The 20,380-nt window shown below is 43.4% G+C and overlaps 1 protein-coding gene across 1 annotated transcript in view; it reads left to right on the plus strand.

Moving 5' to 3' along the window:
- Positions 1-4,595: 4,595 nt before the first annotated feature.
- Positions 4,596-20,380, plus strand: part of LOC308662845 (ATP-binding cassette sub-family A member 9-like) — a 61,029-nt gene continuing 45,244 nt past the window's right edge. Inside the window, 9 exon segments of the mRNA XM_081318989.1 lie at positions 4,596-4,791; positions 5,329-5,467; positions 6,397-6,587; positions 10,136-10,275; positions 10,991-11,026; positions 11,029-11,161; positions 11,514-11,572; positions 12,758-12,868; positions 15,299-15,389. Of these exon segments, the coding sequence (XP_081175115.1) occupies positions 4,619-4,791; positions 5,329-5,467; positions 6,397-6,587; positions 10,136-10,275; positions 10,991-11,026; positions 11,029-11,161; positions 11,514-11,572; positions 12,758-12,868; positions 15,299-15,389 (1,073 nt within the window). The 5' untranslated portion in view covers positions 4,596-4,618.

A 20,380-nucleotide genomic window follows, 5' to 3' on the forward strand; every position in this document is an offset into this window, starting at 1 on the left:
TACTTATGAAACATTTGCAGCAAGTAAATCCCTTGAGTTTTCCTGAGAGAAAAACTTGGAAGAGGGGTAATATTGAGAAAACAACAATATCACATTTGTTTGGAAAGTCCTTGGGTCTTTTGGCTGTGGGAAAAGACTGAAGGAACGAAGATTTAAAGCAACAGAAAGAGCTGTTGTAGACAGAAAGCCAATGATATTTCAGACAGAAGACATCTCCATTATTAGCATTTTGTGAATTCTTCTGCTGAGCTTCTGGCTTAAACCAATTACTTAAGGTAAGCATGTTCATGTTATTTTTTTCCACTGTTTTTTACAATAATAACTTGAAATTGCATCAACCTTGATGTTCTTTAATTTGTTTTGTTGACTAAACAAATACCCTATGTTTTGTAGTTGAGGGAAGACCAGGAGACAGCAGGCACATTTTAAAACGATTTATTTTGGGATCGTGTCCTGGGCGAGGCACCGCCGGGATTCCCTCTTATTTATACTCTAGCTCTGTAAACGTTAAACCAATCAGTGGGTGGTGTTCTCCCGCCGCGTGGCGGCAGCCAATCAGGTGTGGTCAGCTGCAGCAGCCGCGAGCTGTCAACAGGCTGTTGCTCCGGCCAGCTGGCAACTTCTGACAGCTCTGGTTGCTCTGCGCATGCGCGGCCCAGGCAACTTTGACAGATGTCAGTGAGCTGCGCCTGCGCGGCAGCTTGACAGCTGTCAAAGTCAGCCGCTTCGCTGCGCCTGCGTGGATGAGAGGCGGCAGCCCTTTTGACAGCTGTCATCGGGCTGCCGTGTTCTTCCTCACGAATGTGTGAGGAGAATAAACAGTTTAACAGTCAATATATAACACCCCTTCCCCCTCCCCTTGAAAGTTTTTAACTTGGCTGGGTTTTGCTGCTTCTGCTTCCGGCCCATTCGTAGTCGGCTAAGTATGCTGGTGTTTTCCGCAGTCTGGTGGAGTGGCGGAGGTTCTTTCCGGGCTGATCTTCCTTTCCCCCAGTGATGGAAGTTGTTGGGCTTGGAGGTTCGGAAGCGTCGGAGGGATCGGAGATGTGCGTCAGTGGGCTTGGCGGCGTTTGTGGTGGAGTTGCGTTATGCAGCGTAGTGGGGGGTGTTTAGGGGGGGCGGTTTTGCGGCACCCTGGGTCTCAACTGGTCGGCGTGCCGTTTGATGTGCCGTCCTCCCCCTAAGTCAATTAGATAGGAGATTGGTCCTGTTTGGTTTAGTACTACGCCTTGAACCCATTTGTCGCCAGCCCTGAAGTTCCTGGCCCAGATGAGTTGTCCGGGAGGGAAGGTTTTGACGGGCGGTGTATGGTCAGTTTCTGTGGCTGTCCTGTCAGGGTGCAAGCGGTCCAGCTTGGTGACCAGGCGGCGGCCCCAGCGGAGTTCGGCTGGTGATTTCCCGGTGGAGGAGCAAGGGGTTGAGTGTTGGGCTAGGAGGAATTGTGCCAGCCGGCAGTGCCAGTCTCCGGAGATGATTTTCTTCAGGGAGTCCCTGGTGGCCTTCACCATGACCTCTGCGAGGCCGTTCGAAGACGGGTGAAAGGGTGCAGACGTGGTGTGCCTAATTAAGTTGTCCCTGGTGAAAATCTGGAAGTCATGAGAGGTAAATTGGGGGCCGTTGTCGGACACTAGGACATCGGGCAACCCGTGGGTGGCGAAAACCCTCCTCAATTTCTTTGGAAGTTGGATAAAAGTCAGAATTAGCCTCTCTGTCTCATTCTTCAACTTTCTTGCTCTTAGCCATTGCTAGGTCTTGTTGTTATCTGCTCAGCCTGCTAGGTGTGTGTCTCTGTGTGTGTGTGTCTGTGTGTGTCTATGTCTCTGTGTGTTTGTGAAACAATTCCCCCTGAATCCCATCCTTTGCTTCTTATCGGAATAGGACAGTGGATGCTGCAGTTACATAATATTTAGAAATCACCAGTGGAACAGCAGGCAACTCACTTAAGAACCGTTAGTTAGTCAGCAGATTCCTCAGTCTCCTGCAGTGGGCAAAGTCATTTTTAAAATTCAAATAAGATAGACAACTATTTAAAAGTTTCAGACATAATCCCGCATGTTGCAGGATTCAGGATCCTTTTTTTAAAATTGAAAAATAAAAATTGAATATAGCATCCCCTACCTGCTATCTTGGTTGAGGCTCCACTCTGCAGTGCCACATAAACCACACAGAATGCCATAAGAATTTAAGAAAAGCCAAACAAAGTCAACAGGTTTCCAACTGCTTTTTTCTATTTATTCTTTCATACTTCCCCTAGCGCTATTGTTTCTCTTCCTTTTCTCTCAAACATTGAATTGTAAGCTACTCATAAGATGTCCCCTTTCTGATTCACATAGTTCCATGGACATTTCTGATGTTCTATGACAGGGGTCCCCAACCCCTCGTCTGTGAACCGGTACCAGGCTGCGGCACACCAGCAACCGGTCCACACAAACAACCAAAGCCCCATCCACGGGATGCAGTCAGCACACAAAATCATGCCCCCTCTGGTCCACGGAAAAACCTCTCCCCACGTAACTGGTCCCTGGTGCTCAAAAGGTTGGGGACTTCTGTTTTATGACACATTCATGTCAGAGATATGTTTAATTTTTTTTATTTTTTTATTTTTAATCCCATTTATATCCCGCCCTTCTCCGAAGACTCAGGGCGGCTTACAATTTAAAGCACAAATCAATGTGCTTAGCAATAGCCTTCATTCTATGTATATGCCTGCTTATTAGGGCTTTCGCCCCCCCCCAAGCGGCATTATTACAAAGTCAGCTTATTGCCCCCAACAATCTGGGTCCTCATTTTACCTACCTCGAAAGGATGGAAGGCTGAGTCAACCTTGAGCCTGGTGGGACTCGAACCTGCACTAATTGCAGGCAGCTGGTGTTACTTAAGGAGGCATTAGCCCACTGCTCCACCAAGGCTCTAGTGAATTACGTCCAACGGTGATGGCTTTGAGGGGGTTGTGTTAATTGTCTTGGGTTGCTATGTACTGTATTCACCATGATTGCTGCATACAGAATGATTTATTTGTTGATATTTATATATTTGTATCCTTTTATTATTTTTATCAGCAACTCAAGGTGGCGAACATGCCTAATACTCCTGCCTCCTCCTACTTTCCCTACAACAATAACCCTGTGAGGTGGGTTGGGCTGACAGAATGACCGCCCCCAAGTCACCCAGCCAGTTCCATGCCTAAGGTGGGACTAGAGTTCGCAGTGTCCTGGCTTAGAGCCTGATGCCTTAACTATTAGGCGAAATTACTCATAGTCTTCTGTGACTGGCGCCTTATTGAAGCATGAACAAATCAATCAATCAACCACTCAATCAATTTCTATTTTTGTTATATTTTTGCTACTAAAGGTCATAAATTATCACTGTTACCATAAACAACAACATTTTACATAGCTTTATGTAGGTGATGTTTTGCAGATGTGTCACAGGAAAAAAGAGAAGGGAGGCAAGAGAACTAAAGGAAAGCAATGAAACAAAAAGTCATTTTTTGATTGCACAAACATGGGCTGAATAAAAATTGAGCCTCCTTCAAGCGGAGCTTGAGGTCTATCCCTTTAGTCACATACCCATGTAGTTTTCTGCAAAACAATATCATTGCCACCTTCTGGAATACATTTTATAACTTCTTAGTCCTCTTTAAAGGGACGCGGTGGCTCAGTGGGTTAGGACGCTGAGCTTGTCGATCAGAAGGTCGGCAGTTTGGCGGATCGAATCCCGAGTGCCACGTAGCAGAGTGAGCGCCTGTTACTCGTCCCAGCTTCTGCCAACCTAGCAGTTCGAAAGCACGTAAAAATGCAAGTAGAAAAATAGGGACCACTACGGTGGGAAGGTAACAGCGTTCCGTGCGCCTTTGGCGTCTAGTCATTCCGGCCACATGACTATGGAGACATCCTCGGACAAGCGCTGGCTCTTTGGCTTTGAAACGGAGATGAGCACCGGCCCCTAGAGTCGGAAACAACTAGCACGCATGTGCAGGGGAACCTTTACCTTTACCTTTAGTCCTCTTTACCGCCCTAATATGCCTTGAGGTTTCCCATCAGCTTATGACCCTGCTTAGCTTCCTAGCCCAGTCAAAATTGGCCAGGGGATACGGACTGCTGTGAAGGTAGATTTATCTGTTAAGATATGGGACAAAAGAAAATGTGCAAAGGATTCAAAACAACTAATAGAAAAATATGAACAATACTAATAAATATTGTTTAAAAATAAAAAGTTTAAAAATCACAATGGAGATTCTCAATCATCCAGGTCATGGTTGTCCCAAAGGTGCTTTTTTGCCTTTGGGATACTTTAAAAATACTTTTGAAAATACGTTAAGATTGTCAAATGTATATGTCAGGACGAGGGGGAGGGAATCCTTTGGTGTTGTTTTGCATTTTTCCTATACGTTCTTCATATTTTAATATTTCCTCTTAATCTGAAAATGGAAATTTGATGACCATAAGTGGTGCAGTCATAACTGGTATAATAACATAACTGGTGCGGTGTTGTGTAGGTGAGTATTTCCATCTCCTAGGGAAGCTACCAGTGATTTCGGAAATGTTTTGTTTTTTATTTTTAGCGGATCACCACTCATTCTGTTTGGGAAGAAATGCAATCTATTAATGGCATCCGTATGAGATCATTGTCTGTTATGCCAGGAAATGAACTGGAGAATTGTCTACTCACATGGGTCTTATCACTATGTTTTTCACCGTTTATGTATTTCTTGGCACAAACTCTTTCAAGAGAGAAAAGGAAATTAAAGGAGGTGATGAAGACGATGGGACTACGAGATGCAGCATTCTGGTGAGCTGTGGTTTCTTTTTGTCACCTGAAACCAGCAACTTCATGCGAGCAAAGAAAGCAGGAATCCACTGTGACTTAGCACAGAATTAAGCCAAGCACTGGTCATGAAACGGTTGCTGAAAATAGTGATTCTGTGTTGTTTTCTCTCCAATTTAGACATTTACCTGTCCTTGCTTCCTCTGTACCTTAGAGTGATGCAGTTAAATATGCCTAAATATTCTTTCACTTTTGATTTTACAAAATAATTTTCAAGAAACACAGGTTACAGGATCCTTTTGGGCTTCTCTTAATGGCATAATGTTCATAGTTATTCCAGTGACCTATAGACATTCATTTTAACAAGGTTAACAGTATCTCTCTCTCTCTCTCTCTCTCTCTCTCTCTCTCTCTCTCTCTCTCTCTCTCTCTCTCTCTCTCTCTCTCTCTCTCTCTCTCTCTCTCTCTCTCTCTCTCTCTCTCTCTCTCTCTCTCTCTCTCTCTCTCTCTCTCTCTCTCTCTCTCTCTCTCTCTCTCTCTCTCTCTCTCTCTCTCTCGTAGGCTTTCCTGGGGTTTGCTGTATGGTGTGTACATATTGATTTTGTCCTGTGCATTGGCATTTCTTTTAAAACATTTCTATTTCCACTTGAGCAACATTTCTACATTGTTTGTTCAATTCTTCCTTTATGGCATATCATGTGTAAGTCCTCCATGTTTGCTTTCAGCGTATTTACTGAACTGTTGAAATTCATAATAGTTAAACTGCTTCAATGTCTGATTGAACTTTCTCAATATACATTTCTGTTTTGCTGGAGGGAAATTCCTGGAATCGGGTGAGAAGGAACTTTTATAAGTTAAAGGATTCCTTCCTCTGCTTTTTCCTTTGCTTTTCTGTTTCATATGAAACATCCATAATGGGAGGGTTTGAAGGATCTTATGGTGCCAAAAATGGCTCCAAATGGGTAGGTTATTCCCTTTAAGGCAGCGGCCTCCAACCTTATTTGTAGCAGGGACTGGTTTCAGGGAAAATAATTATTGTGACTGTATGTGCATGCACAGACGCACACACACAAACATACACACACACACACAGACAGAGAGAGAGAGAGAGAGAGAGAGAGAGAGAGAGAAAGAGAGAGAGAAATATTCTTTTTACATAGTGTATGAATGTGTATATAGCCAGATGACCGTCCCCTATAGATACATATAAGGAAAAAATGTAACCTAGAGCCTTGGTGGAGCAGTGGGCTAATGCCTCCTTAAGTAACACCAGCTGCCTGCAATTAGTGCAGGTTCAAGTCCCACCAGGCTCCAGGTTGACTCAGCCTTCCATCCTTCCGAGGTAGGTAAAATGAGGACCCAGATTGTTGGGGGCAATAAGCTGACTTTGTAATAATGCCACTTGGCCCCCCCGAAAGCCCTAATAAGCAGGCATATACATAGAATGAAGGCTATTGCTAAGCACATTGATTTGTGCTTTAGATTGTAAGCCGCCCTGAGTCTTCGGAGAAGGTCGGGATATAAATGGGATTAAAAAACAACAACTTGTAAGCTTACTACTTCATTGACTGAACTGGATATTGGCAAAGAAATCATTTCATCTTAAACTGGTAGATTTTTCTCTTTCAGATATGCTTCTGTTTCATGATGAGTGCACTCCTAAAGAAGCCCAAAACCACTGCCTTTGTTGTCATCCTCTTCAGTCTTTGTTTTGGAATCCTTAGCACCACAACCACATTCAGGATAATGCCTTCAGCTTTGGAATTAATTTTGCACATATTCTGCACATTTGCTTTTGGCCCTGGGCTTTCAAAGGTTGAGTATGATGATGTTCCTGGTATTTAAATCTCACCCTTCTAAGTGTGGTAGAAGATGCCTGATATAAGGTAATGCAGAGATTCTGGCCACCACTCGGTCACTCTTTCTGTTTCTATTCTGATACATAATCTACAAATTGTTGTTGTTAGTTGCGAAGTCGTGTCCGACCCATCGTGACCCTATGGACAATGTTCCTCCAGGCCTTCCTGTCCTCTACCATCTTCTGGAGTCCATCTAAGCTCACGCCTACTGCTTCAATGACTCCATCCAGCCACCTCATTCTCTGTCGTCCCCTTCTTCTATTGCCCTCAATCTTTCCCAGCATTAGGCTCTTCTCCAGTGAGTCCTTCCTTCTCATTAGGTGGCCAAAGTATTTGAGTTTTAGCTTCAGGATCTGGCCTTCTAAAGAGCAGTCAGGGTTGATCTCCTCTAGGACTGACCGGTTTGATCGCCTTGCAGTCCAAGGAACTCGCAGGAGTCTTCTCCAGCACCATAGTTCAAAGGCTTCAATTCTTTGGCGCTCAGCCTTTCTTATGGTCCAGCTTTCACTGCCATACATTGCAACTGGGAAGACCATAGCCTTGACTATACGCACTTTTGTTGACAGGGTGATGTCTCTGCTTTTTAGTGTGCTGTCTAGATTTGCCATGGCTTTCCTCCCAAGGAGCAAGCGTCTTTTAATTTCTTGGCTACAGTCCCCATCTGCAGTGATCTTGGAGCCCAGGAAAATAAAATCTGTCACTACCTCCATATCTTTCCCATCTATTTGCCAGGAATTGAGAGAGCCGGATGCCATGATCTTGGTTTTCTTAATGTTTAGTTTCAACCCAAGTTTTGCACTCTCCTTCTTCACCCGCAACAGGAGGCTCTTTAGTTCTTCTTCACTTTCTGCCATTAGAGTGGTATCATCTGCATATCTTAGGTTGTTGATGTTTCTTCCGGCAATCTTAATTCCAACTTTTGATTCATCTAGCCCTGCCTTTCTCATGATGTGCTCTGCATATAAGTTAAATAGGCAAGGTGACAGTATACAGCCTTGCCGGACTCCTTTCCCAATTTTGAACCAATCAGTGGTTCCGTGTCCAGTTCTCACTGTTGCTTCTTGGCCCGCATATAGATTTCTCAAGAGACAAATAAGATGGTCTGGTATGTCCATCTCTTTAAGGACTTGCCAGAGTTTGTTATGATCCACACAATCAAAGGCTTTAGCATAGTCAATGAAGCAGAAGTAGATGTTTTTCTGGAACTCTCTAGCTTTCTCCATGATCCAGCGTATGTTAGCAATTTGATCTCTAGTTCCTCTGCCTCTTCGAAATCCTGCCTGTACTTCTGGTAGTTCTCGATCCACATACTGCTGGAGTCTAGCTTGTAGAATTTTAAGCATAACTTTACTAACATGAGAAATGAGTGCAATGGTGCGATAGTTTGAACATTCTTTGGCACTGCCTTTCTTTGGAATTGGAATGTAAACTGACCTTTTCTAATCCTGTGGCCACTGTTGAGTTTTCCAAATTTGCTGGCAAATTGAGTGTAGCACTTTTACTGCATCGTCTTTTAAGATTTTGAATAGCTCAGCTGGAATACTGTCACCTCCACTAGCTTTGTTGTTGCTCATCTTTTCTAAGGCCCACTTCACTTCATATTCTAGGATGTCTGGCTCGAGGTCAGTGACCACCTCATTGTGATTAATAGGGACGTTAAGCTCATTCTTGTATAGTTCTTCTGTGTAATTTTGCCACCTCTTCTTAATCTCTTCTGCCTCTGTTAGGTCCCTGCCATTTTGGTCCTTTATCATGCCCATTTTTGCATGAAATGTTCCTTTCATCTCTCCAATTTTCTTGAAAAGATCTCTGGTCCTCCCTATTCTATTGTTTTCTTCTATTTCTTTGCATTGTTCATTTAAGAAGGCATTCTTATCTCTTCTAGCTATTCTTTGGAATTCTGCATTTAATTGGGCATATCTTTCTTTTTCTCCCTTGCCTTTCGCTTCCCTCCTTTCCTCAGCTATTTGCAAAGCTTCCTCAGACAGCCATTTTGCTTTCTTGCATTTCTTTTTCTTTGGGATGGTTTTGGTTGCTACCTGTTGTACAATGTTGCGAACCTCTGTCCATAGTTCTTCAGGCACTCTGTCTATCAGATCTAATTCCTTAAATCTATTTGTCACCTCTACTGTATATTCAACAGGGATATGATTTAATTCATACCTGACTGGCCTAGCGCTTTTCCCTACTTTCTTTAATTTAAGCCTAAACTTGCAACAAGAAGCTCATGGTCTGAGCCACAGTCAGCTCCTAGTCTTGTTTTTACTGACTGTATAGAGCTTCTCCATCTTTGGCTGCAGAGCATATAGTCAATCTGATTTCTGTGTTGACCGTCTGGTGATGTCCATGTGTAAAGCCGTCTCTTGGGTTGTTGGAAAAGAGTGTTTGCTATCACCATCATATTCTCTTGACAAAATTCTATCAGCCTGTGCCCTGCTTCATTTTGTACTCCAAGGCCAAACTTGCCTGTTATTCCAGTTATCTTTTGGCTTTCTACTTTAGCATTCCAATCCCCCATGATGATAAGGACATCATTTCTGGGTGTTATTTCTATAAGGTGCTGTAGGGCTTCATAGAACCAGTCAATTTCATTCTCTTCAGCACCGGTGGTTGGGGCATAGACTTGGACTACTGTGATATTGAATGGTTTGCCTTGGATTCGAACTGAGATCATTCTGTCATTTTGAGGATTGTATCCCAGTATTGCTTTTCCTATTTTTTTATTGACTATGAAGGCTACTCCATTTCTTCTGAGGGATTCTTGCCCACAGTAGTATACCTGATAGTCATCTGAATTAAATTCACCCATTCCTGTCCATTTTAGTTCGCTGATACCTAAGATGTCAATGTTTAGTCTTGTCATCTCTTGTTTGACCACGTCCAGCTTTCCTTGATTCATGGATCTTACATTCCAGGTTCCTATGGAGAAAAAATCTTTACAGCATCAGACTTTCCTTTCACCACCAGACATATCCACAGCTGAGCGTCCTTTCGGCTTTGGCCCAGTCGCTTCATTCTTTCTGGCACTACTAGTACTAGCCCTCTGCTCTTCCCCAGTAGCATATTGGACACCTTCCGACCTGAGGGGCTCATCTTCCAGCGTCATATCGTTTTGCCTTTTGGTACTGTCCATAGGGTTTTCATGGCAAAGATACTGGAGTGGGTTGCCATTTCCTTCTCCAGTGGATCACGTTTTGTCAGAACTCTCTGCTATGACCTGTCCGTCTTGGGTGGCCCTGCACGGCATAGCTCATAGCTTCATTGAATTACGCAAGCCCCTTCGCCACAACAAGGCAGTAATCCATGAAGGGGAATCTACAAATAACTCTGCATAAATACAAAATAGCTTTTGATTCCATTCCATTCCATTTTTTAATTTCATAGACTGAGTTCATGTTTATGTTTCTAGGAGACTAAAGTCAGATTTGTTAAATGTTTAGTTAGATTCCAAATATTTGTTCTTCCTTGCCTGATGTTTATGACACTGTGGACTTTGTTTTTTCATGCAGGTTCTTCATTTCCAACAATGTGGACAATCCCTTCAGTTTGTCAGACATAATGTCTGAGTCATTCACTTTGTTCTTGCTTTTTGATATTGTTTTACGTGTATATATGCTACTGACTTTCTATTTTGACAAGATTGTGCCTGGTAAGCATATTGTGACGAACATATGATAATTAGCAGACTGCCTTTCTGCAAGTTGCATTTCTTTATTTAAGGTGTACTTCTCTGGAACTGATCATGTACATTCATGCTGCAATTTGTCTGCAAAATACCTTTGTGAAAAAGGAAGTCCATTACTTCTTTAGATTTATTGGCTTATAGTACACTTTAGTCTCCTAGATATAATTTGTTCCCTCAAATATAGACAGTCTGCATTTTTGGATCTTTGCTCCCTATTCTATTTTCATCCAAAATCTCTTTAAAAACTCTTTAAAAACAAAATGCACAACCAAAATGATACAGTGTCTTAATTCTGACATTCAGGATAAATTTAGAATAGTATGAAGGGGCACTCCTTATCAGTGCTAGCAATAATAAAAAAAAAGCTTTTAAGTAGTTTTGCAAGGTAGATTTACACTTCTGCACTGGCAGTATCCTTCTCCACTTCCCTGCATATAATTCCACTTAATCTGTTATGGAAAATAAGAATTATTTGTTTGGGAAGAAAGCCACTTCTAACTATAAGTGAATCCTTTCTGACAGCACATTGGCTTTGTTTGTTTTTACGTTTTTCAAATAGGCAATTTGTGATCTTGCTTGACTGATGATGGGTGGATGGAACTTTCTTGCTTGTGATTGTAAGAATTTATAGTTATTTCAAATGAATGAGAACTTGATGGTCTTTAAAAATATCTTTTAGACAAATACGGGCTGCCTTATCCTCCCTTATTTTTTTTTTGAAGAACTATTGGTTTAAATCAAGAAAGCCTTACACCAGGGATGTTCCTACAAATGAACAAAGTCGTGGAAATATTTTCAGTGAAAATATTGAACCTGTGCCTCCTGAATTCAATGGGAAGGAAGCCATTCGGTAAGAGTCTAGAAATATGGCATTAAATATTGGAGCCATGGAAGATATTCTAACAAGACTATGCTGTAAATTTCTCTTATTCGTAAGTCTTGCCTGAACTCCATTCACGACAATCTAGAGTACTGTACGTTCGGAGCATACTAAGGATTTCCTTCTCAAAGTAAACTAATATAAGAAATATATCACTCCTGAAATCCAAACTGGATTCATGTAATATTTCCAGTGACATGCCAAAAGTTAAGCGCAGGATGTAAAATTACTCTCCCCCTCCCCATGGTATATTGTAAGATCACAACATTTGTGAGAATAATATATGAATAATTAAAAAATTCAAAATTTTCCATTTTTTTAGACTAAATGACATTAAAAAAACATATAAAGTGGAAAACACAAAAACGGAAGCTTTGAGAGGTAAGATATATTTGCAATACATGTCTTAATCTTTTTCTCTTCATTTTCTTTCCTCAAATTCAAGAAGGATTTGTTCTAACACAGCACTGGTTTTGAATATATATGCTGCCTTTTAGTGCTAAATTTAACCCAGGAATCAGCCTATGCTTTGTACAGATAGTCCATGCTTGAGTGTCCATGATAGCACTTGATGACATTGTTGCACCTTCATTTTTCAAAATTAGAAATATCTAAAAAGGCAATAGATTCTTACCAATATATTATTTTTGTATAAGATTTCATAAAAATTTTTGTTGAAAATGCTGAAGTTTTGTAATATGTTAAATATAAGCACTAATATTTCATGAATATTTTTGGGATATCCGGAGGGAACCAAACATTCTTGAGATTTGACTAACCTCACAAAATTCCAGTATTTTAAAACTTGAGTGAACCCAAGCTTTTAGGTGACATGATATGATGGAATCTGAAAGATTGATGACAAACAGGTAACCTTCCCTGGGAAAAAAACTTCCCAAGGTCCTTTTCAATCTGTAGTATACCAACTTCATGCAGTTTTACAAGGTCCATCATGGGGGCTTCTGCATCTGTTTTGCTAGGGTTCCCATCAGCATCCTAACTGGCAATAGATGCTGGGAGAAAATCACTAGACTCCTGTGGAGGGGTGCACAACACCTTTTTTCTTCTTCCCAATCTTTATATATATATATATAAAGATTCCCAGTCAAGAGGGAAAAATTATCACTGGCTAAAATTCATTACAGAGTTTGGGACAAAAAATACTGTTTTTGAGATTGTGCTCAAGTTGAACAAAATACCTGAATAATAAGCAAATATGACGATTATCCTGATTTGTGAAAGCAAACACGCTTCATTTGTAGATAACTTGAAAATACATTTCTTTTACTAGGTTTGGGCAGGTTGGCCAAGGATTTCAAATGCCCATTTGCAGATAGTGTTTTGAGTTCATGGACTGCCTAAAAACAAGAAACAAGCTTATCTCTAAGCTGTCTTTTCATTCTTAGCAATCCTTCAGATCTTTGGCTTGGCCATTTTTTCAAGACAACAATGGCAGAGAAGTGCTCACTGAAAACAGAAATCAGTTTAGAAAGCAGCTTGCATTCTTCTTTTGAAACTTCATGTATCGCTGAACCTCTAGAGCTAACACCTGTTCTTCTACATTAGGCTTGTCTTTGGATATCTATGAAGGTCAGATCACTGCAGTTCTTGGTCACAGTGGAGCTGGAAAAACAACATTGCTACATATCCTTGCTGGATTTTGTAAGCCAACTGATGGTAAGAATTGGACTTTAAGAAATGGTCAGATGCATAACTAATCCTAACCTAGTTTACATAAGAATAGTTCATCTGGACCAGACTAAGATCACGTGAAATGTGAAGACCACTTTCTAATGGCTTGGTAAGGCCACACTTGGAATATCGCATCCAGTTTTGGTCACCACAATGTAAAAAAGATGTTGAGACTCTAGAAAGAATACAGAGAACAGCAACAAAGATGATTAGGGGACTGGAGGCTAAAACATATAAGGAATGGTTGCTGGAATTGGTATGTCTAGTTTAATGAAGAGAAGGATGAGGGGTGACATGATAGTAGTGTTCCAATATCTTAGAGGCTGCCACATAAATAGGGAGTCAAGCTATTCTCCAAAGCGCCCGAAGGCAGGACAAGAAGCAACGGATGGAAACTAACCCAAGAGAAAAGCAACCTAGAACTAAGGAGAAATTTCCTGACAGTGAGAACAATTAATCAGTGGAACAACCTTCCTCCAGAAGCTGTGAATGCTCCAACACTGGAAGTATTTAAGAAGAGACTGGACAGCCATTCGTCGGAAATGGTATAGGATTTCCTGCCTGAGCAGGGGGTTAGATTAGATGACCTCCAGTGTCCCTTCAAACTACTACAAATTATGATGATGATGATGATGATGCAGTCAGTCTTTTTCTCACAATGGTCAACTTCCTGGCAGCCCCAAGTAAGGTATAGGAGCCATTGCCCTGTCTGCTTTCCAGTAAATGGCATTCAGAGACAAGCTACCACTACAATTTACCATGATCACAAACCCCCATTTGAGCCCTTCAAACTGTAATACAATCAACTAAACCACTGAAAGTCAACACAAGCAAAAACAAATTACCATTTCCATTATGTACATGCATCAACCTCTATTAAAATATTACTAGCTTGCACAGTGATAAAACTCACCATATATATATTTTTGGTTAACTGGGACCATTCAGAAATCATGGTACTGGAGCAGAGATTTGGAATACGGGATATTGTAGTCATACATACATTATGTGTAGGCTTATTCTACTGCAAGGGAACAAATCTGCTGTTATATAGTAATAAAAACCAGTTACAATGCATATGCGTATCATAAGGAATAATTGACATCAAAGTATTTGTTGGTTTTCTTTTGCTGACTCACTTTTCCAAAACACCTATTCGTTTGACAATTGGAATTTGGCATAGAGGGCTTTGTACTCATGTGCATTTGTTGTTTGTCGACTTCAGTTCGGCGTTTAAAACAATAATTCCCCAGGATCTAGTAGACAAACTGGGCCTTTTAGGCTTAAACACCGCTTTGTGCAACTGGATTCTTGATTTTCTTACCAACAGGCCCCAATCTGTGCAAGCTGGAACAAATATCTTTAATACCATTTTCTTGAGGGCAGGTTCTCCTCAGGGCTACGTCCTAAGTCCATTGCTGTTCACCCTGTTGACTCATGACTGTTGTGCTAGGTTTGCCACCAACCATATTGTGGAGTTCGCAGATGATACAACAGTAGTGGGCCTTATTCATAATGACAATGTGGAAGCTTACCGCAAGGAGGTTAAGGGGTTGGTGAACTGGTGTAAGGAAAACAGCCTAGTTTTAAATACCAGAAAAACCAGAGATCATTGTTGATTTCAGAAAAGTCAGGCACAGTCACACTTCTCAGTGCATTAATGATTCACCTGTGGAGATGGTTAACAGCATCAAATTCCTGGGTGTGCTGGAATAGTAGGCTGGCTTGGTCACTCAACAGTGAGAAACTGGTGAAGCGGGCACAGCAGCGCCTGCACTTTCTGCATCGCATGAGAAAAGCTCATCTTCCTTCTCCTGTCCTGACCACTTTCTACAGGGGGACAATTGAGAGCATCCTGTCATACAGCATCACAGTCTGGTTTGGAAGCATCACTGCTTCAGACAGGAAGGTGGTGCAGAGAGTGGTGAGGATGGCCGAAAAGATCATTGGCAGTTCCCTCCCTCCCATCCAGGACATAGCACAGAAGCGTTGTTTGAACAGGGTCCGTAAGATTATCTGGGACACTACTCATCCTCTTCACAACCTGTTTTCCTTGTTACCTCCTGGCAGGAGGCTTCGTGGTATCCATAGCAGAAGATCCAGATTCAGCCATAGTTTCATTCCATACAGCATTCACCTTGTGAACTCTCAGGCTTCCTCCTTCCGTTATATATTCAAGATGGACAGTATTTAATATTTTATTGTTATGTATATGTAGGGGTGTGGGTCTATACATATGTTGGATATAGTATGTTTTAATGTGTGTCATGTAAGTGTTTCACTTTGAGAGTGGGCAACTAAATTTCATTTTTGATGTGTGCCGTTGTGCCCACAGTAAAAAATGGCGATAAAGATTATCTAATCTTACTGCTAAACAGATAACAACAAAAATGCTATTGCTTGCTGTTTCTCTAGATCGCAAAGCTATTATCTCACATGGCAGGCTGAATTGTGTCGGCTCATCTCTGTTCTTGAAGAAAAAATGGGGAATTGGCTATCATTTAAGGTACTAGGACTATGGCAACATTGCACTTTATTTGCTTGGCAATGGTGGTTTGTTTCCTATCAATCCTATGCAATCTTGGTTAACTTAACTTTCATTAATTTCTGCAAGCATTCATTCACCCTTTTCCATTTGCAAAATGGAATTCTCAAGGCACTTATTGATTAGCCATTAAAATAATTAAATTAATAAAGGAAGAAAAGTGCTATAAAAAGTAAAAATAGCACAAAGAGCAGCTTCAGCTTATTAAACAAAAAGCTCCAAATCCAGGAAGTATCCTGCCTGATGACTGAAGCAGACAGAACTTGAGATCTAGTCAGTCATTGCTGTCATGGTGGTCATGAATTCCTGAATTGAACAAGTGGCCCTCACTGAGAATACTGATATTCTTAGAATCTATAAATTCCTAATAAAGTTTGAAGACAAAAGGGTAATTGAGGAATATATAAATCTAAAAATAAACAAATGGACAAATTCAGTAGATCTACAAAGACATTTTTAGTTTGAGAGAGGAACTGAAATATTAATAAATCTGCTACAAATTTAGCAATTTTGTGTTTAATATGGGATCTTATAGAAGTTGCCAAACCAAAACTCCAAGCAATCTTAACCTGCATGATTAGTAATGAGGGGTGCTGGAAGATGACATTTAGCTATATAGTTAGGATGCATCTATACAAAAGTGTATTTAATGAAATGTGATATGATATAATAATCAGTTCTATGAATGAATGGAGAGATTTAGATAAAATATCAAAAAGATAATATCACATGATGTGTTTCATAGCTACAGGTTAAATGTCGAAAGAAATTAAATACTGGATTTAAATTTAGCCAACTTTAAATGATTGAACTTGATCAGAAATTAACAGATTCTTTCTTAATTGATTTTCTCAAATATAGAAACCCCCCAGTTTAGGAAATTTTGGGGGGAAAGTGATAGATGTTAAAGTTGAATGTCCATTAAACCAGAATATCTTTATGCACTGATATTTTATATAATTTATATAAATTTATATAATTTATATAGTATTTATATGTGCATGTATGTATTTAAATAATTTATATGATTGCCCATCTTGCAGTTTGTAATTATTATTATTATTATTATTATTATTATTATTATTATTATTATTATTATTATTATTATTATTATTATTTTAATTTGTATACCGCCCTTCTCCCGAAGGACTCAGGGCAGTGAACAGGGCAATACATAATAAAAACAGGATACAAAAATTAAAAAGTAATTAAACAGCAATGCCCGTAAATAAATTAATTACACATTAAAAGTTAAGACCGATTTATAAAACCCAACCCCATCCCATCAGGCCAGGCCGGATTGTTCAAAAAGGAAGGTTTTGAGATCGCGCCGGAAGGAGCGAAGGTCGGGGGCCGTCTGGAGCTCAACCGGCAAGCGGTTCCATAGGTCTGGTGCGCCCACAGAGAACGCTCTCCCCCTGGGGGCCACCAATCAACATTCTTTGATCGGAGGCACCCTGAGGAGGCCCTCTCTGTGGGAGCGCACTGGATGGAGGGAAGTTGACGCCGGCCGCAGGTGTTGCCGTAGGTAATCCGGACCCATGCCATGTAGGGCTTTGTAAGTCATCACTAACACCTTGAACCTCACCCGGAGGGCAACCAGCAGCCAATGCAGCTCGCGGAGCAAAGGTGTAATATGGGAGTATCGGGAAACCCCCAGCACAACTCGCGCGGCTGCATTCTGCACCAGTTGGAGTCTCCAAGTGGACTTCAAGGGCAGCCCCATGTAGAGAGCATTACAGTAGTCTAGACGAGAAGTCACGAGCGCATGAGTGACTGTACGCAAGGCATCCCGGTCTAGATAGGGTCGCAACTGGCGCACTAGGCGAACCTGGGCAAAGGCCCCCCTAGTCACAGCTCCAATATGCTCTTCTAAAGAGAGCTGTGAATCTAGAAGGACCCCCAAGTTGCGCACCCTATCTACAGGGGGTAATAGCTCACCCCCCATGGCCAGAGATGGGATAATTGGAATTTCCCGGGATGCCGGCACGAACAGCCACTCAGTCTTGTCAGGGTTGAGTCGAAGCCTGTTCCTCCCCATCCAGACCCGGACCGCCTCCAGGCAGGTGGTTTGGGGTCGAAATAAAAAGCTGGGTATCATCAGCATATTGATGATACCCAACTCCAAAACCACGAATGATCTCACCCAGCGGCTTCATGTAGATGTTGAACAGGAGAGGCGAGAGAACAGGAGAGGCGATCCCTGTGGAACTCCACAAATGAGAGGTCTCAAGGTCGATCTCTGCCCCCCTGCCAACACCGACTGCGAGCGTCCCAGAAGGTAGGAGGAGAACCACTGGAGAACTGTGCCTCCCACTCCTAACCCCCTGAGACGTCGCAGCAGGATACCATGGTCGATGGTATCAAAAGCCGCTGAGAGGTCTAAAAGAACTAGGACAGAGGAGCAGCCCCTGTCCCGAGCCCGCCAGAGATCATTCACCAGCGCGACCAATGCCATCTCCGTGCTGTACCCGGGCCTGAAACCCGATTGGTACGGGTCTAGATAATCAGCTTCATCCAAGAACAGAGGGAGCTGTTGCGCCACCACGCTCTCAACAACCTTTGCCAGAAAGCGAAGGTTGGAGACCGGACGAAAGTTGTTTAATATTGCTGGGTCCAAGGCAGGCTTCTTGAGGAGGGGTCTCACCACTGCCTCCTTCAAGGCGGCGGGAAAGCTACCCTCACTCAAAGAGGCAGTAATCACTGCCTGGAGCCAGCCTCGTGTCCCATCCCAGGCCGCATAAGTCAGCCAGGAGGGACACGGGTCCAACAAACACATGGTGGAGCTCAGCTTCCACATGATCTTGTCCACTTCTTCAGGAGTCACAGGGTCGAACTCTTCCCAGATTAAATTGACAAGGCTGCCCGTATCCTCATCGTCAGACTCTGTCCAGTCGGAGTCCAGACCGGTCCGGATCCGAGCGATTTTGTCCGACAGAAATCGACTAAACTCCTTGGCTCGACCCTGCAAGGGGTCCTCCCTCACCTCCTGATTAAGGAGAGAGCGAGTTACTCTAAACAGGGCGGCCAGGTGATTATCTGCGGATGCGATGAGGGTGGCGAAGTGGTTAGACCTTGCCACCCTCATCGCCGTGAGATAAGTTCTCGTAAATGACCTTAGTCGTAACCGGTCGGATTCGGATCGGCTGGATCTCCAACAGCTCTCTAGGCCCCGTCTCCGACGCTTCATCTCCCGGAGCTCCATGGAGAACCATGGAGCCCATTGGGATCTGCGCCGGGTCAAGGGCCGCATGGGTACAACTTGGTCGAGTGCCTCTGTGGCTGCCCTTTCCCAGGCTTCCACTAGGGCATCGACCGAGCTGTGAGCAAAGGAGGCAGGTGGGGGCCCAAGGGCCATCTGGAACCACTCAGGGTCCATCAGGCCCCTAGGACGGAACCATCTTATTGGCTCAGCAACCCCACAACGGGGAGTGGCAAAACGGAAGACCAACCGCAGGAGATGATGATCGGTCCATGACAGGGGTGTAATAGTTGGGGAACCCCCCCCCAAGATCATCTAACTACCGTCTGGATAGAAAAACCAGATCGAGCGTGTGACCCCCCCATGAGTTGGGCCCTGAATAACCTGCATCAGGTCCATGGCTGTCATGGAAGCCATGAACTCCCGAGCTAACTCAGATGATCCCCCCAGGGATGGTAGGTTGAAGTCACCTAAAACTATAAGTTTGGGGAACTCAACCACCAACCCTGAGAGGATATCGAGAAGCTCAGGCAGGGCTGCTGCTACGCGACTAGGCAAAACGTACACCAGCAGCAAGCCCAACTGAGCTCTAGGGCCACATCTCAGGAGGAGGGACTCACACCCGGCTATCTGGACCATGGTGGCCTCCCGCGGACATAAGGTCTCGCTCACCACTACTGCCACTCCACCGCCCCTACCCTGAGCCCGAGGCTGGTGCAGCACCCGGAAACCTGATGGGCAAAGGTCAACCAGGGGGACACCACCCTCTGGGCCCAACCAGGTCTCCGTAATGCAAGCCAGGTCCGCATGCTTCTCCTCAACCAACTCACGAATGAGAGGAGCCTTATTCGTTACGGACCTGGCATTAAAATACACCAGCCTGAGCTCAGGTGGCTGCTCACCCTCACTCCCGGTACCTCGGGCCTGAACCAGAGGGTCGGAGCGCATCACCGCTTGGAGACAGCGGGGACGTGCTCCCAGATGTTGATACGGTCCTCTGTTCATGCACCTGCGGTCATTCCCTACCGTCGTGGGAATAGGCAATCCCATACCCCGCTCCGGGGCCCCGTAGGCACCCAACCCAAGCCCCGTCATGGCACGATCAATCCCAGGCCTGGTCTGAGTAACGGTTGATGGAACCCCCCCAGTATCCAACCAAACCTGTGAACCCACCCCCCTCCCTAACCCCACAAAAACCTTTGCTAAAAAGCGCACTAGAGGCCTCTTATTAAATTTATGATAGAGGCTCCTGTCCCTGCCCAACCATCTCTCGGGGTCCCAATAATTGGGCCCGTCATCAAGAGGAGCTATGGAAACAAAGGCGGGTCGTGCCCAGGAAGGGGGGCACCCCTGAGCGCAAACAAGTCTGTGCTGGAATAGAACAAACGGACCATTTTCCGGGTAGGTCCAGTCAGGCAGTCCCATAGGCAGACCAATCAGGAAGATGTACAAAAGAAGGTCGAAAATGTCCAGTCCACCAGCTCCCTGCCACTGAGCTGGGTACCTTTCAGGTAACTTCCAAAGTAGGTTGGGCACCTCCCTCTCACGGAGGGCTCATCTTGGAGCGGACGGAATACCAACCCAAACGAGGCATACCTCCCTAGAACTCTCACCTCTAGAGAGGCAGCAGATAACATAGGTTGGTATAGGTGATGGTACATCCGAGCCACCCTCTCACAGCAGCTTGAAACAGACCTTCTGAGTCCAGTGGGTTCATAGGGGGAAAGAGAAGAAGAACAGCAGTTCCCAG

The sequence above is a fragment of the Vipera berus genome (assembly GCF_964194415.1).
Source record: "Vipera berus genome assembly, chromosome: 2".
Taxonomy (NCBI): Eukaryota; Metazoa; Chordata; class Lepidosauria; order Squamata; family Viperidae; genus Vipera; species Vipera berus.